Source organism: Phyllostomus hastatus, unplaced genomic scaffold (assembly GCF_019186645.2).
Source record: "Phyllostomus hastatus isolate PE091 unplaced genomic scaffold, TTU_PhHast_1.1 phas_contig_86, whole genome shotgun sequence".
Taxonomy (NCBI): domain Eukaryota; kingdom Metazoa; phylum Chordata; class Mammalia; order Chiroptera; family Phyllostomidae; genus Phyllostomus; species Phyllostomus hastatus.
Window position 1 is genome coordinate 17,714,112 of NW_025333977.1, and position 18,876 is coordinate 17,732,987.

General features: G+C 31.2%; 1 protein-coding gene across 1 annotated transcript in view; it reads right to left on the reverse strand.

Annotated features, from left to right (window-relative positions):
- SI (sucrase-isomaltase) overlaps positions 1-18,876 on the reverse strand; it is a 92,323-nt gene that overhangs the window by 56,320 nt on the left and 17,127 nt on the right. The window contains exons 10-19 of the mRNA XM_045851294.1: positions 17,293-17,418; positions 16,319-16,450; positions 15,659-15,778; positions 13,684-13,797; positions 10,318-10,402; positions 8,121-8,238; positions 6,217-6,388; positions 4,023-4,139; positions 1,107-1,261; positions 162-246 (exon numbers count right to left, since the gene is read on the reverse strand). Of these exons, the coding sequence (XP_045707250.1) occupies positions 162-246; positions 1,107-1,261; positions 4,023-4,139; positions 6,217-6,388; positions 8,121-8,238; positions 10,318-10,402; positions 13,684-13,797; positions 15,659-15,778; positions 16,319-16,450; positions 17,293-17,418 (1,224 nt within the window). The remainder of the gene's footprint in view (positions 1-161; positions 247-1,106; positions 1,262-4,022; positions 4,140-6,216; positions 6,389-8,120; positions 8,239-10,317; positions 10,403-13,683; positions 13,798-15,658; positions 15,779-16,318; positions 16,451-17,292; positions 17,419-18,876) is intronic.

Sequence of the window (18,876 nt, forward strand, 5' to 3'; positions counted from 1 at the left end):
TCAAAAATTTCTTCCACAATCAAGAATCCACATTTATCAGGTTAAAACAAGCTTTTGAGTAACATCTATTATGAAGATGTTTTGTGATTTAGTGTAGATTTGGTAGATTTTGTTATACAACCATCCCTTGAACAGTAAATTTATTAAATTTCAAAACCTACCTGTTTTAAGACAGGGGTAATGAGTAATGAGGGGCCCCATAAGAACTGAGTATCCTCAATCCAGCTATTTGTATCATCATAAAACCTAAGAACAATGACAATGTTTACAATATGATGACAAAAAGTTTATCCACATTCCTTCTTTGGTTTATCTTTTCAATTTTTTTCTTGGAATTAATTATTAGCTTTAATTTTACTTTTATATGATAATCTGAATCTATATTTCTTACATCTTATGGTTCATCTGATGCTGGGAAGGAAGGAAAAAAGAAAGAATGAAGGAAAGAAGGAAGGAAGGACAGGAGAGAGGGAAGAAAGATGGTGCTAGAAAACAGTTCATCTGGGATTCCAAAACAATCTATTTATCATACGTGATAAAGTTACTTTTTATCTGTAATAAACAGCTATTCTGTTTAATTCATTTTCTTCTGTAAGATAGATTTACAAAGTACCAAAAATGTTTCATATCCTACTTCCTTCCCTTTACTTTTTTTTCATTGTTAATTCCCATTTTAACTTGGATTTGAAAAGGTTTTTTGTAATTTCTTGAGGAAAGGTCCTGTTTTGGTCAAGACATACAAAGACAAGCACAATTCATTATTTTTTCACTATATTATATTTGATCTATATTTAGATGAGTTTCACAATGTACTTGTATACATTATATGTTTTCAATAATTGTATATTTACTCTTGTTTACTGATATAATTTCCCTAATACACTCTCTATACCTTTCACTTTCTAAATTCTATTCATGACTCTTGTCCAATGAATCTTGTCCAATCACCAAATTAATTATATTTACTAGAGTCATTCTACAGTTCATCAAATCATTGATGTGAATGTAAAAATAATCTTGATTTATCTCCATTAATCTGTTAATATATTTAATATATATGCAATTATAATTGGAAAGATATTAAAGTTCTTGACCATAGTACTCACTCATGAAGAACTGGCCTCGCTACTGTTTCTCCAAACTTATGGGCTCTGTAAAACAGAGTATAGAGGAAAGGTAATAAAGTGTAGCGAATTTCCAAATAGTGCCTTGATGAATTAACCAAAAGAGAATTTTGTCCAAAAAATGCTGGATCTTGTTCCTATGGGATAAAAAAAAAAGAAACTGAAATGAGAAAGCTAAAATATGAATGAAAACTAAAATAGAAACATTTAATCTATTTTTTGAGATGCAAATTGTATACATTTCAGCTGGTTTATAAAAGCTGAAATTATTTCTATTTCATCATCAAAGTATATGAACTTTCTAATTTTTATGTTTTATTTGGATATTTTAATTTATTTTTTGCAGACATCGGTAGTTTATTTTTTGTTTAGTCCAAACACATTCAAAATGGAAACTGAAAGAATACTTTCCACCTGAAATAGTTACATTAGATTCTACTAGCATATAATGCTTAACACATCATAGCAATAAAGATGGTAACCCATTGTCTCCTATACCTACTAAAGCCAAGACTGTAAAGCCAATTTGGTTGCAATAATGTCATAAGAATAGAATACCACCATCAAAAAAAAAAAATCAGCAAATAACAGTAAGGGTAGATGAATATTTTTGCCCTGGTTCACTGAAAAGGGGCCAAATCTTTTATGGAACAATCATCATGTAAACTTCTCCATGAGATGTTTCACTGATGTGTTCATGGTAAGTAAAGACTGACATTCACAATATGTTTTGTTATGAGGATATTATTAAATTAACATTTATTTTGAAAATAGTTTTCTCATTTAAATACAGAGAGAATAAAAATATTTTAACAGGGAATTTTTTAAATTTTGTATTTTTCAGTTACCGTTTTTGCCATTTTCCCTGTTACTCGCCCCCGCTCTATCCACCTTCCACCTACCACATTCAATCCTCTCTCCACCCCTTGGCTTTGTTCATGGATCCTTTACACATGTTCCTTGGCGCTTGATCTTTCCCCTGCTTCTTCCCATTGTCTTCCTCCCTCTTCCCTTCTGGTCACTGTCAGTTTATTCTTTATTTCCATGTCTCTGGTTCTATTTTCTCACTTGTTTGTTTTGCTGATTAGGTTCCATTTATAGGCAAGATCATATGGTATTTGTCTTTCACTACCTGCTTATTTCACTTAACATAATGCTCTCCAGATCCATCCATGCTGTTGCAAAGGGTAAGAGTTCCTTTTTTTCTTTCTGCTGCATTAACAAGGAATTTTTCATTGATTTTTTTGTGGTAGATTGAATTAATGGCTTAAATTTTCCTCCTTCCCTGTAACCACCACACCTTGCTATGTAGCTTTGCAACCCCTATAGCTAATAGTGAAGTATAGACACTTATCCATTTTTTCACTTTATGCTCAGCTATGTAACACACTCTGGCCCATGTGACACATTCAAATTAGGGCTTAAAATGCACTTGCCTCAGGACTTGTTGCCTTGTGCCTTACCATTGCCAGTAGAAGAATAAGCCCAGGTGGTCTGTTGCCCACAGATTCAAGAAACAGAGTTGCTTGGCCAGCTTGCAGACTTGCAACTTAAAGGACAGCCTTTCTGCCAAGCCTGAGCTAGATCAGCTGACTCTCAGCCAAGATCCAGTTGTGTGAGCAAACTTGCTTATATCTCCTGCTATGGGTATCAGAATTAAATAAGAGTATTGGCTACTGCCTCCCTGGATTCACTAACATGTTTTTTAACCCTAAAGCCATATTTCCCTTTGGCTGCTTCCAGCTAATCAATTAGACTGGTGAGAATACTTTTCCAATGCTTAACTTTGCCTTGAAGACTCAAACACTAGGATGACTGCAACTTTCTTGGAATTAGCAACTGTGATTCCAAGTGTGACTCTATCAAACCTTCTTCCTTGCCTTCATCTCACCGGGTTCAGACCTAACTGAGATCGGAAGCCTCTCTTCACTTTTTCTGCTCCCTTTCCTTTATCCTACAGAAGTCCTTCACCAATAAATGTTTAATATGTTTAATTCAGCTTTGGCATCTGCTTTTTGGAGGATATAAGTAAACACAGAGTGTAATATAATTAACATCAGGATCTCCCATGAACACAAATTTCTTGAAAGCACAATTTAGATAGATTTAAGAATTTACTTATCTCCAATTAATACCTTTTACTTCTGTTCTATTATGCCTCTTTCCAGGCTAAAATCTGAAAGGTTGTCCTTCTTCTCAAACAGAATTAAAGCCCTATATGTAGCCAGTATGTGAATAGTGAACAATTTCTTAACCACTATATACAAAATTGAATTGATGGTTTACCCTAATTCCCCCATTTCCTCTGAAAAACATGTCCATGGGAGCCCAGAGCAGGAATTCTCAGGTCTGGTAGAATAGCTCAGTATGTCCCCTTGTACTAACGCTCCCACCAGTTCAGATGCCTGTGTTTAAAAGCGTTATTGTATTTTTTCCCAACCTGTCATTCCAGTTGTGTTTATTATAGAAAGACTCTGGACTCAAACTGCTTTGCAAGGGACTTTGGCTTTTTGTATTTCTTAAATTAAACAAAAACTGAAAATCTTTAGCAGTATATTATATATTTTATGAAAAAATTACCTGATGCTTGATAGAATCCAAGAATCAGGCTAAAAAATCTTTGGCTTTAATTTAAACTATTGTAATTTAACACAGTTATACATGCTTTAGTTTTAAATAAAATATTTATGTACCAATTACATTATCTTTCATGATTACCTTATTTGAACATTTTTGTACATACAAAACATTTATAGGGCTTGAGAGAAGGAACTTTAACTCATTCGCAAATTACGCTACAAAGTTTCAGACCGTATCTTCTATAGATATATATTTAAGTACTTTGTTCAAAATAGGATTATGTTTCATTTCAAAACAAGGAAAACAAGAGGCATTTACCACATATCCATCAGCATTGTGGTTTCTGGAAAATGGATAGAATGCCCCGAGTTGCATCCATCTTCTGCAGAGCTCTTCTGTGGTATCAGCCACAAATCCACAGATATCTGCTCCAATCTAAAGAACAAATAGATCTATTATCTATAATGTAAAGATTCTCACATTGTCCCAAGCATCACATTATTTGCCTCAACAGATTAATTTTCAGTACTCATAATCATTTTGTTTTACTGTCTTCATATACTCTTCTTCAATGTAGGTTATTTATTTTGTATATTTGTTACATAAATGTCTTTAATTCCATATTTTACTCTCTTTTCTTCATTCTCTTATTCAGTTATTCAGTTTTAATTTTTCAATTTCAATTTTATTTATTTTATTGTATTAAGCTTCTGTATTTTGTCCTTTGATGTAATCATTGTTAATTCAATGTATAATTACATTATTAAAATGTATTGTTCTTAACTCCAAAACATCTCCAGTAGTTTTTTTATTGCTAATATAATACTGTAGGAGTAAAGTAGCAAAAAATGTTGCCTGATAATGTACTCAAGTAAAATTGCATGTCTCTTTTTTCAAGGACTTTGAGAAAAACTATTATCCTTAATTTAGCATTTACTGTTTGCAAACATTTCCTTTTTTTCTAAGCAGTATTTATGTATCTATAAACAATATATTAGTCTTGTTTTCACAGGAATTAGTTTTATGAAAATGGTACATTCTAGGCATCCCACTGCTTTTCATTTTTTTTCCCAAAGCTTTGTTTCTGTGAGATTAAATTTTGTTAAGTGACTCTACTACTTCTCTATTGTATAATATCCCATGACTATAAACACTGATTCTATGAAATTTATATACACATTTCTTTGTGAATACTTAAGAAACTTTTTTATCATTTTATATGCATATGTATGATATTTCCTGGTTCATTGGAAATGTATGTTATTTAATCAAAACAATTGTAACCATTTATATGAATGGTGTCAGTGCATGACATTTCCCACGGCTTCATTTTCTTGCTAATTCATGACTTTTAATCTTTGCTGTCATATATATGAAATGCATATTTCACTTCAGTTTATATCTGCACTTCTCTGATTAAGTTAGTGTGGATTTCTCTTTTTATAAGATTGCCTATAAATACATTGTGCTAATTTTAAAACATTATTTGTACCTTCTGGAAACTCATAATAGGTACTTTAAATTAAATATTAATAATTTTATTGTTATGTATGTTGAAAATATAATTTCCCAGTAGGTTGGAAACTTTTTAACTTTTAAAATAGTCCTTTGATGAACAAAAATTTTCATTTCAATGTAGACAATTTATGTTTATTTTTTGCACGCTGTGTGCTCTGTTTAAGAAATTATCCTCCTACCCTCACATCACAGTTACCCACCTATATTTTCTTCTAAGATAGTTGAAGTTTTACACGCAGGTCTTAAATCACTCTGGGATTGATTTTTGTGTATGGTCTGAAACACAAACCCATTTTATTTTTATTTTGCCAATGGATAATTAACTGCCCAGAGGAATAATTGGTACTTTACTCTCTGATCTACATTGATAGTGCTATCATTTAAGAAAGTTTTATTAATGCATAGTCCTATGTCTTTTTCCATATTAATTTACTTAAAAATCTACAGTCAAGCATCATTGTTTTATATTACTTTTCATTCCATAGTGTTAATATGAACATTGCATACTTTTTTACTTGATACACATTGTCTTATGTTTAGAATTACTAAGTATGAATTTTCTCTGCTTTTAAAATTTTTAAATGGTCTCTGTCCTTATCTTTTTCAAGTAGAGAAAGAAAGGCTTTATTTTTAACACAGACTAATAATCAAAGTATTTTAATATGTTTAGCCTTTGACATTTCCTTTTATTACTAATATATTTGGGTTTTCCTCCTACTATTTTATGTGGTGCTTTTTATTTATAAGCTTTTTCTATGTTTTATTTATATTGATATTTGCTTCACAAATTACTTTGATTTGATTAAATTTTGTTTATTCAATTATCTTGATGTGATAGATATTACCCTTATTCTTATTTTTCTCATAAACTCCCTAAGAATAAATGGTGAATTTTATGTAACATACCTTTCATCATTTTTATTACTAATCATTAAGATATCACATTAAGTGTAATTAACAGCTTTCAGGAAAAACACTGTGTGAAACTGCTTACCAGAGGTATCCCAAACAAACCGAACTCCAGCATGCCTGCGATGGACCATTCCATTTGCTCCCACGAAGCAGTGTTGTCTCCCAACCAATGTGCAGCGTGCCTTCCAGACCCAGCAAAAGTTGACCGGGTGAGAATGAAGCTTCTCTTGTTAGGAAAAACTTTTTCTACAGCTCTAAAGGTAAGATCAAATTAATATGTAAGATTTATTTTAAAATAATATTGATATTTAGAAATTCCAAAAATCTTAATTTCAAATACTTATATTACAGTTCCTGGAGCCAAGCCATAGTATTTGCAGCTATGTTATCAGTGTTTTATGCCAATTTTATATTTAGCTTTCAATACTTACTTATTTAAATACATTCAGATCAAATACTGACAAAGGAAATCTTTTAAAAATCATTCAGAATATAAATGACTTCCTTTACAAAATTAAATAAATGTGTGGTCTTTTTATCTATTCCATATTCATTTTTAAAATGCATGATTTCATTCATTGAAAATTTTTAATATGAAATGTAGGAATCTGAATGTAAACGCAGTACACATTTTTGGTGGCACAATGATTCTAATTATATATTAACATCTTCATTCCCAAGTATCCATAAGTAATGTTGGGATAAAATGTAAATATTTAAGAAATATTTTATTTTGTTTCTAGAAGTTCACCCCTCACAACTACTAAGGTTATTCATCTCACTCCTATCAGTACCTGAGAATTATTTACCTTTTTTCCATAAATGAGAAATAATCATGAAAAGATATAAAAGTTTAATTCAGTATATACAATTATCCAGACTAACTTAATTATAATAGTATTTTCAACTGTTTTTTTTGTATTAGTACCTTATAATACTGATTTAAGGTGTTTTTTCCTACAATTTACTAATTTGTATAATGTAAAATGTAATGTTTCACTGAGTTTAAAAACTGAAGGAAACAAACATGGGTGCAGAAAAATATGGGTCTGAATTAAAACTAAGTTGTAGTTGCTTAATTGTATAAACATAAAAACAATATTGAAACTAGGGTCTGGTGTTATAGACCATTACTTTGTAGATCTTTATATAAAGCTTGGAAAACAGTAGGCAATAAACGCAAGATTGTCACCTTCTTTGTTTTGTATTTTGTTCTTTTTTTATTGTTGTTCAAGTACAGTTGTCTCCATTTCCCCCCCACGGGTGCCCCCCACCCCAGCCATCCCCACTTTCCCCCCTCAATTCTACCCCCTTTTGGCTTTGTCCATGTGTCTTTTATACATACATGTCCCTTGACAATTCTTTCCCCTTTTTTCCCCATTATCCCCTTCCACCTCCCCTCTGGTTACTGTCAGTTTGTTCTTAATTTCAATGTCTCTGGTTCTATTTTGCTTACTTATGAAAGACAAATACCATATGATCTTACCTGTATGTGGAACTTAATCAACAAAACAAACAAGCAAGCCAAATGCATTGTGTTCTTCTTTATATACAGGTAACACATTGCATTAGAAAATTACATTGGGAGATACTATATCAAAAATTACATTTTAGTTGAATCCCCTGTTTCTGAATAATAATTAAAGAAGATTTGTCCTAGAAGCACCATTCTTCTAGGCCAATTGTAAAGTTTATGCTTAGAACATGATTATATTCAGAGATGGAAAACCCAATCAAAATTTTGAAGAGGAATTTAAATCTATAATTTAAAAAAGAACAGTTAAATACATAGACTATCTTCTTCTTGATAACTAAGTTCCAAATGCATAAGTAATACTAAAAGAACTGATGCTTTTAATTTATTAAATTCTTATCATGAAAATGTTACCTTTCATATGCTTGCCATTTTCCAACTCTATTAGTAAATTATCTAAGATATTCTAGACAACAAATATAAAAGAATGTTCCGAATAAAATTGCACTCACTTCTCTGTGGCTATAGCCATGCTGTATCCATAGAGGCTGTGAACATCATACTGCTTTCCCCAGTGCTGCACAGCATCCATGCAAATTGTTTTGGAATACATGACTTTGTCAAGAATATCTTGGAGAAAATATATAACAAATGTTGTTTAAAGAAATTATTTGCTATTTTAAACTCTACAGCCCTGAACAGGTAGCTTAGTAGGTTAGAGCTTTGTCCTGATCCACCAAGACTACAGAATCTGTCTTCTGTCAGGGCACATACAAGAAGCAACCAATAATGTATAAATAAGTGGAACAACAAATAAGTGTATCTCTCTCTCTCTCTCTCAAATCAATACATTAAAACATTAAAGTTTACAATAAGAGATTTTTGCTATTTGAAAATGTATAATCCTTAAATGACATGTTATATAATATCATACTCAGTTAAAAAAAAACAATAAAAGATGATTATTTAAGCTAAGTTCCAACTCAGTCTCCACACCCCACTCCTGTTTATTAATTATTAGATTTGCATTTTCATTAATAAATACTCTGCTCACTAAGTCCAAAGGAAAAAATAGGGAAGGAAGCCAGGCTTTAAATCAATGATTTGGAACATAAGGAAGAAATAAACATTCAACCAGAACAAAAAGAAGAAATAAGAATTAAAAAAAAACCATAAAAACAAACAAACAAACAAAAAAGGAAAGTATAAGAAGACTTTGGGACATCTCCAAAAGTACCAACATCTGAACCATAGGGATGCCATAGGAGCAGAGGAAGAACAAGAAATTGAAAACTTATATGAAAAAATAATGAAAGTAAACTTCCCTAATTTGATGAAAGAAATAGACATACAAGTTCTGGAAGAGAAAAGAATACCAAACATTGTGGACCCAAAGAGAACCACATCGAGACACATCATAATTAAAATGCTAAAGGTTAAAGATAAAGAGAGAATCTTACAAACAGCAAGAGAAAAGCATAAAATTATCTACAAAAGATTCCCATAAGAATTAGGTGATTTCTCAAAAGAAACTTTGCTGGCAAGCAGGGACTGTCAAGAAGCATTCAAAGTGATGAAAACAAGGACCTACAACCTAGATTTATTCTATCCAGCACAGCTATCATTCAGAATGGAAGGGCAGATAAAGTGCTTCCCAGACAAGGCAAAGCCAAAGGAGTTCATCCTCACCAATGCCTTATTATGTGAAATGTTAAATGGACTTATTTAAGAAAAAGAAGATCAAAACTATGAACATTAAAATGACTACAAACTCACAACTATCAACAACTGAATCTAAAAACCAAACAAAAACAAAACCCTAAGCAAATAAGCAGAACAGGAACAGAATCATAGAAATGGAGATCATTTGGAGGGATATTAGCTGGGATGGGGAAGGAGGAGAATGGAGGGAAAGATGCAGTGATTAAGAGGAATAATTGGTAGGTACAAACTAGACAGGGGGATATCAAGAATAGTGTAGGAAATGGAGTAGCCAAAGAACTTATATGTAACCCACGGACATGAAGTAATGGGGGCATTGCTGGAGGGAAGGGGCATAGTGGGCTGAAGCGGGGTAAAAGGGGATGAATAAGAACAACTGTAATAGCATAACCAATAAAACATGCTTAAAAATATAAAAAATATGACCTAACTCTATACATGTAGACCTGTTGTGCAATTACAAATCATCCAAATCTTTGCTTTTCAGTTTTCTTATTGTGTTTTAATTTTCAGGCATATATGAAGTTGCAATAATTATTGTCATTTTTCTTCAGATGGTTGTAGCTATGTATTCTCCTAAAAGCATATCATTTTCTTTGTGTTTTTTTCTATTTTACTCACATTTAATGATACAAAAGATGTTTTTAGAATATGTGTAATGAACTATTCTTACCAAGTACATTCTAACAACTACACAGACTTACAGTAAAGTGCTCATGAAAAAAATTGGTCACTTAAATTATTATTTCAAACAAATTTTGTTTCTTTTCATTAATTATTCTATTACCAACAATTAAAATATGCCAATATGTTATATCAAAATTTATAATCTCCTTTTCTTCATCATAAATATTTTGTTCAAAAGTAAAACAAGCAGAAATATTGATTTTGGGGTTGCAAAATGCACCACACTGTGTGATTTAGAAATATATGCTAGAATTTAGCTGTCAGCAATTAGAGGTAAGTAGATAACCAAATGAAATTTACCAGGAGTAAAAGGTGGGTAATTTAGTTTGTTCTCCTTGCAACCTTTCTGTGAACCTTGAACGAAGCTCGAAACTTCATTCATGTCCTGAATGGATATAAAATAAAGAACAGCAGATTTGAAGTAATTGTGCTCTATTTGTTTGCAGTTTTTTTTTTATCTAAGACAAACATGATATTGCTTTAATCCTAGAAAACTATAAGCTACCAATCTAAAAACAAACTTGCATATCTATACTCACTGTTTGATTCTACCTTATGAACAAGCCATTATACTGAGAAAAATAATATCATTTGGTTTTACATGGATGTATAAAAATAGGTAACAGAGATATTTTAGATTCAGGGATTGTATACAAGCAAAATGTATTTCATTTACCTGGTTTTAATTATACATATAAAACATTAGATGCAAGTACTATGCAACTGTCTTTCTAAAAACTGTATCACTTTCTAATGTGAGTCTATCATTGCACATATTTTAGCACATTTATTTATTCAACAGTTTGTTCATTTCAGCTGACACATATTTAGTTTCTAAGACGTGCATCATTATAGTTTGTTCATTTCAGCTGGCATTTATCTAATTTCTAAGATGTATATGCATTGCTAGCAGCCAGGCGCAGCATTCTTCATCTAGCCCACAACTTCTACACTCCCATGAGAGAATAAAAGTGAAAAAATCAAATAGCATTTTAGTATCCTTATAAAAACAGTTATGACTTGACTAAACCCCTGGAAGAGTCTCTTGGGACCAGAGGGCAGGACAACCACAATGGGAGAACCAGTGACCTAAATATCTGTGGAGACAGAGTGGTGAGGTACTGTGCTTGCTGATTCTCTTGCCATGTAAACCTAGGCCCCAGACTTGTTTTGCCACTTACTAGTTCTGTGACTGTAACCAGTTAATTCTTTGTACTAAAAAAGATAAAAGATATAAAATCATACACCACACTATACAGGCTCAAGAAATATGTAATTCTTTTTCCTTTTCTGTTAATTTCAGTAAAGGGTAGAATTCACTTGCATTGAATTCTATACAGGGTAGGGCAAAAGTAAGTTTATAGCTGTGAGTGCACAAAACAGAGTTTATCCTTGCATCATTCATTTTTTATTAATTATTATATTATTTGTAACTGTAAACCTACTTTTGCCCCACCCTTTCCCCTTTTGAGCCTTACTTCTCACATCTCTGTTGTCTCTCTTCTTACAAAGGCATCAGGCTCAGTAGAGTCTCATGAATATTTTTCTTCAGAGAGTATGTTCTCTTCATTACTCTTCCCTTTCTTGGTCCACATCATTCCCAGATGAAATTAAAGTGAGAAAAACTGTGTTCCAAAGAACACATTTCTCATTATGGTATAGATTTTACAAAGCAAATGTTTCCATTTACCAAATATATTTTTAACAGCCACAGAGAAGGAAAATTCTGTAGTTCTTTTAAAGTATATGTTGGAGTTATTCTATTAAAGTAACCTAGACTATTATTATGTTCAATATTTTTCTATGGCAATTTAATTCACATAATTTTTCAAAGTGGTTTTAATATTAAAACTGAAAATTAAAAAAAAGTTTAGCATGAGATCTAAATTAGATATCTAGTAAATTATAAAAATATTTTTTAATTTCATTTAAAAACAAAATGTCATCTGTTAAATGACAATTATTTTACTGTGTATTCATTCCATCAGAAAGAAATAATCTGAGGCAAGTTAAGAATTAAGGAAATCACTTAGTAGTAGGATTTGGCAATTATTCCAGTAAGTGCTTTCCACTGTTTATACATAATATAATGAATTCAGTGATATTTAGTGAGGTTTGAAATCATACTAATTATCATGATGTGTTTTGTTTTATTAAGCATTAATCAAAGTGTTCCTGTATTAGCATCAAAACAACTTTTCCTTTCTCAGATGTTCTTCCTCCTCCCATCCCCTCCTTCTTTGGAGATGAATCAGGTATTTCAGTCTTGAAAGGACTTAGGAACTGGAGGATTCTCTCTTTCTACAGACCAGCCAGCATCTCTTTTACTACTCTTTAAGTGTCATTTATACTCCTAACTCCATTCTAATGGACTCCAATTGTTTCCCAAAAAAGAGAATTAAAAGGAATGAAGAAACTTCTAATTTAAATTAAATAATACAACTGAAATTAGAGCTAGAATTTAAAACAAAACTCAAGAGCAAGTATGTTTTTCTTTTTACTTCTACCCACTGCTAGGTATTATCATCATGATCTCACTGATCTCATGATCTCACTTTTTTGTTAAATAACTAAAGCCTCTTCACTTCATTCTACTACTATCATGGGAATCCTGATGATTTTGCTTAATCTTTCACTCAGTTTCATGTTGTCCACAGAAGATGTAATTCCCCAGAACATACCTGATATATTCTATTGAATTCTATTGATGGTGCAAGATAAAGACTTGTTAACTAAACAATTGTTTGAATTAATAAATACATTGATAACTAAAATAATGACCAAATTAATAATGAGCACAGAAACAAAATAGAGATATCATGGCCCTAAACAAAGAGATTATAACTAGTCCTAGGATACTCATTATCTCTCCTTTCAAAAGTCTGAACCATTGTAATAACTATGAACAAAATCCCTGATGTTTTCTTTGTTTTCAGGTTTATCAGACTACTTTTTTTCTGAAAAATGGAATTCCAGGCTCATCATGTAGTTTCGTGCACAAATGCAGTTATAATTTCCATAACAACAGATACTAAAGCATTAACTATAATCAAGTGTTATTCTATACAATAAACCTAGAAGCAGGTTATCAATAACTACAGATATAAAACTTCATCCAAGGAAACTTTTAGACATTCGTTTTTCCATTTAATAAATAGAACATTTATCTAGCATTTTATTTGTTGTTGTTGATTTTGAGATATAACACTTGAACGATTGCCAGTTTTGATTTGTTCTTTTCACTACTTACCAAAAATGTTTCTAAAGGGTTTTTCAGGTTAATAGTACTGCAATTGTTTAACTACTGTAGACTTAATAAATGTTTTTGGAGTTTTACTATTATAAGATTATCCACAAATTTTGTTAACTGACTTTCAACTATAAATTATTAACCATAAAGATACAACACCTTAGTAACAGAAATGAAATTATTATATAAAGGGTATTACTAAAAGTGAAAAATATCAATTTACAGCTTTTAGTTTTTATTTTTGTCTAACCCATAAACATGACAGGTATGATATTTGTACATCTAGAAAAATAATATAAAATACTTTAATGTTATGTTGATAAAATGCAAAATATATCTTGTCAACTGAATAATTCTTTAGTTGAAAATATTTCAGTTTTATTGCCCCAAATTGCTGCTTTAGAATAGCTACTTACAATCCAAAGTCCATCATATTTTATTTCTTGATGGAAAATGCTGCATTCATTTGCCCACCACTCTATGCAGTTTGGATTAGTGAAATCAGGGTATACTGATAATCCTGGCCACACCTGGAAGAATGGATCATTCACATACTTACATAAATTTTAAAAACAAGTATATTATAATTCAAAATAACTGAGTAGAGAAGAATTATTAGAGTTATAATGTTGTAACTCTTTAGGCATATGGAATCCATACACCATTCATGCTTACAATAATCCCAGGCCTACTTTAAAATGCATTTAAGAGAGAGTAGTTAAAGTGAAGAAGTAGAATGAGAACATGAAGCATTTATGATGGGAAAAATAGAAGTACATGGGGTGAGTCTGTTGTTTTGACTACAAATTAATTTAATTATTAGCATCCTACTAGGTTTGGTTAAAAAAATATAATATATTCATTGTCTGGTAATAGAAAGTACATTACTAGTTCATTTTCAAAGGCAACTACTTCTTAATAATTCAAATGAAAAAATGTATATATGGTCTAACAAATGCAGGTATGATACATATGTGCTGAGCAATGTTTCAAGCATCTTAATACTATTAGTCCATTTATTCTTCACTAGGGATTTAAGAATATAAGGTACTATTTTTATCATCATTTTAAAGATGATGTAGGCAATAAAATTAAACCCTTTTTACAGGTAAGAAAAATGATAAACAGAGAAGTTAAGTAAGTTGTTCAAAGTCAAATGCTAATGAGTGTCAGAGAAGAAATTGAAAACCAGGTACACTCTAATCAGAGCCATGCTAATAAAGTCTACACAAATTATGCTGCCTCTTTATGATTGGTGTTTCTTTAAATTATTTTACTCAACACTTAAAATAACATTAGACAAGGTAAATTCAATTTCAAATAAATTAAGAGATATAGTATTGTTTTATATCCAAATCATTTGTATTGGTTATCTATCTGTCCCTATCTGACAGAGCAGGTCTTAACAAAATGTATTCTGTGAGTTCTTACTAGGTTTTATAAGTAAGAAATTCACCTCTCTCAAAATCATTTTTTTTGCCTATAAATTAAGAATTTTAATCATGGTTATCACATTATTTTACTGTGAGGATTAAATGTAAAGCATAAAATAATGCACACCATATCAGTACTCAATTTGTAGAGGCATTATTTTATAGGAGGGGAAATTCTGCTTTGTTTTCTGGTAGAGCTCATAATTAAAGAGCACTTTCAACAGAAATTTTAACTTTGGTAAATGAGATACAAAGTGATAGGATATTCATCAATATTTTAAATAATGCTATAATAAACATGTTTTTATAAATTTATGTCTTCTCCTGTTTTATTCTTTTAACTAAAATACAGAAATGTATTCACAAAGGAATACATTTGGAATGTATTCACAAATGGAATCACAAAGTCAATGTGTTAGACTAGACATTATAGGTTTTGATAGGTCTTAAACAATTGTCTCCAAAAGAATATTTATCCTGGTTAAGATTTTGCATTTTAGAGCTAAGCAGTTTCCTGACTCTGCTCTTATTAGCTCTTGATATTAGGAAAGTTACTTCATATCTTCTAAATTCACCCTCGCATCTATAAATTAAGAACTTCGATCATAACTATCACATTATTTATTGTGAGGATTAAATACAAACTATAAAACTTATTACACAGCAAATAAATACTCAAACTATAATATATTATTTATATAAAATTATCAGAATTGTATAATCTAAATTAATTATATTTTGTTGTCTTTAGTTTTAATTGTATATCACACTAAAAATGATCTGTCTTGTTATAAAAACTGTTTTAGAGATAATTGAACAATTTCTTCTTCCTAACATTTTTCTACTACACAAATAAAATATCAAACCTAGTTTTGAATGTGAATACATGCACACAAAATTTTGTCACTGAACAATAGAATAGCTGAGCAACACAACATCAACAGTTATTATAATGTACCTCTCCAACAATTGCTGTAGTCCCATCTGACTCATTTACCCACACCTTCTGTGCTTTTCCCCTCTCATAGGTGCCATATGGTGTTCCATCTGCACGATTACTTATGGAAATGCCAGGGTCCTAATAACAGAAGAATTAGAAAAATCACCAAGAGCAAAGGTGTGTCATTAGAAACCAAGGCTAAGGTCATTTATACCCTCATTTTCCCAATTACTACATATGTATGTAAAAGTTGGACAATGAAGAAGACTAACAGGAAAAAAATGACTCATCTGAAATATGGTGCTGGAGGAGAGCTCTAAAGATATCCCGGGTCACCAGAAATATGAACAAGTGGGTCATAGAGTGAATTAAGACTGAAACATTGCTGATGACAAAAATGGCAAGACCAAAGCTGGCCTACTGCTGGCACATCATGAGAAGGCAGAGTTCTTTGTGAAGGACAATAATGTTGGAAGAGTTAGAAGACAGCAGGAAAAAAGGAAGTCCAAAGATGAAATGGCTTGACCCCATAAAAGAAGCTACAGGCATGATAGTTAGTAATCAGAGCTGACTCAATGGCACATTACAGACACAACAGAGAAATAGAAACTATAGAAAATCTATTAACTGACAAAAGTATAAATATTAAAATTGTATTAATATAAAATCTGTCATTACCAAAATGATGACATATTTCTGTCCATGATTATGCAAGTCTTGAACAAACTCAGGGAGACCATTGAAAGTAACTTTATCATAAGTAAAGTCTTTCTTGTCTTCCATATAGTCAATATCGGTGACCTGTGTGTCCTAAAAACAAGCAGAGTGTATATTAACAAATAGTACTGAAATAACTCTCTAATCACTTCAACTTTTAAGCCCCCAAATTTTGTAATATGCATATAATTATTAAAAATAAATAAACTTAGATTGCTTTAATTTCACTAAAGAGTACTGAAGTTTTTTTTTTTTTTTTTAAATAGCTTTTCTAGCCCTGGCTGGCGTAGCTCAGTGGATTGAGCACAGGCTTCGAACCAAAGTGTTGCAGGTTTGATTCCCAGTCAGGGTACATGCCTGGGTTGCAGGCCATGACCCCCAGCAACTGTATATTGATGTTTCTCTCTCTCTCTCTTTCTCCCTCCCTTCCCTCTCTAAAAATAAATAAATAAAATCTTTTAAAAAAACACAAAAAACTAGCTTTTCTAATTCTAAAGTATAAAAGCATTATTATTCTTCACATTTGTTTCAGTGATGATAATAGGATATGTATTATGATATAATGTGATTAATTGTATAGAAAATAAAACCTACATGTTAAATAATGTATTAAATTTTTATTCTATTACAAAGTATATATACTTTAAAAATAAAGTTTACTAAAAAACTATGATTTTGTACACAGTTAAACATGCATTCAGTCATAGTGTAACTCATAATAAGTTCTCAAAACTTCACATTGATCTGGACATTATATGTGATAATAAATGTACTTTATCATTAAAAGACAGGTTAAATATTATTAGAAATAATATATATATATATATTATATATATATTATATATATATACTAATTCTAACAGTTTCCCACACTTATTATTATGTGACAATATTTAACATGGTACCCCTTCCCACAAACCCTGTATCCCACTTACAAATGGTATGCCAGCTTCCCGATTTCTTTTCACCACTTCTTTCACTGCATCAAGTGATTTATAATTCCAGCGACTCAGTTGAAATCCAAGACTCCAATAAGCTGGCATTGCTGGTCGTCCAATGAGCTTAAAGTAAATGGATTATAATTAGTTTCAATAAGGAGCATCACAACTTAGTATTAATATGCTTCTTATTCTATTATATTTCTAGCATTCATCTAACTACATATTTCAAATAAATATTTAGTGTCACTTGCATTTTCAAATGTGTCCAAGATAGTCTGTTAGAATTCTGTTCTTAAAAACTTAAAACATTTATGCTTTGTCATTTTTCCATTTGTATTTGGTTGAAAAATTAGAAAGTTAGCACTTAAGTAACTTTGCAAAGGCCTATGATGAACAACATGTAAAAGGAGAATAAATGAATAGAATCAAAGAGATCAGAGAAAAAGGAAATTGACCTCACATCCACTTCCATTAACTATGAAATGAATGAATGAATGAATGATCTTGTAAGAAAAGAACGTGTTTAAAAATATACAATTTTGCTCTGACTGGTGTGGCTCAGTGGGTTGGGTGTTGTCACGCAAACAGAAAGATCACTAGGTCCATTCCCGGTCAGGGCACACGCCTTGGGTGGTGGGCCAAGTGCCCAGTTGGGAGCATGTGAGAAGCAACTAGTCAATGTTTCTCTCACATATGGATTTTTATCTGCCTCTTTCTCCCTTCCTTCCCATCTCTCTAAAAATAAATAAAATAAAATCTTTCAAAATGTATACAAGTTCTATTCCCTTACATTTTCAAAAATACTAATAAAATATGTGTCATGCAAGGCTCCCACTCAGTTATTTTATAAGGTACTTGTCTCATCTCATTCACTCTTAGGCCATGGCTTCTTCTCCCCTGAGGACCAAATGGATTCTCTCCTTCCATTGCCTCTGTGGCCCAAGTAGGCCTGGTGTATGATTAAAACAGAGCACCAGTGTCTCATCACAGTAACAGGGACCATGGTTTTGCACGTGGAAATATGGGTGAGCTAATATTACTTTTTCACTGAAAAGTGACTATTGGTTTACTTTAAGACAGACAATCTTACTTAGCATGATGGTTTAGGTTTGCTTGTGTGTATATCCATGATTATTATTTATATTTAATACTACTGTGTAAAAATTAAAAGGAAACATTAATATTGGGATATTGTATTCTACTCAATGTAAGCATTAAACTTATTTTTAAAATAACTTATCAAATAAAACTTTTAAGAACTCAATATTTTAAAACTCCTTTATAAATATCTTAATGTTCCACAAAATGTATGTAAAGATTTGGACATGTGATTAAATTTTCATTGTGGGTTGTTCTATGTATTATTTATGTAACATAACATATTTCATAAAAGCACATAGAATATTTATTAGTATATATTATAGAATAATAGGTTAGGTTGCACAGAGAAGAGACTTAGTTTTCTTTCAAACAATAAACTAAATTTCTATTATTTACTCTCCACATAATTTGGGCCTCATTTGAATGCAGCAGTGTTTAATAGTGCTCCATTATAGACCAGTCTTTTATGTCACTGCT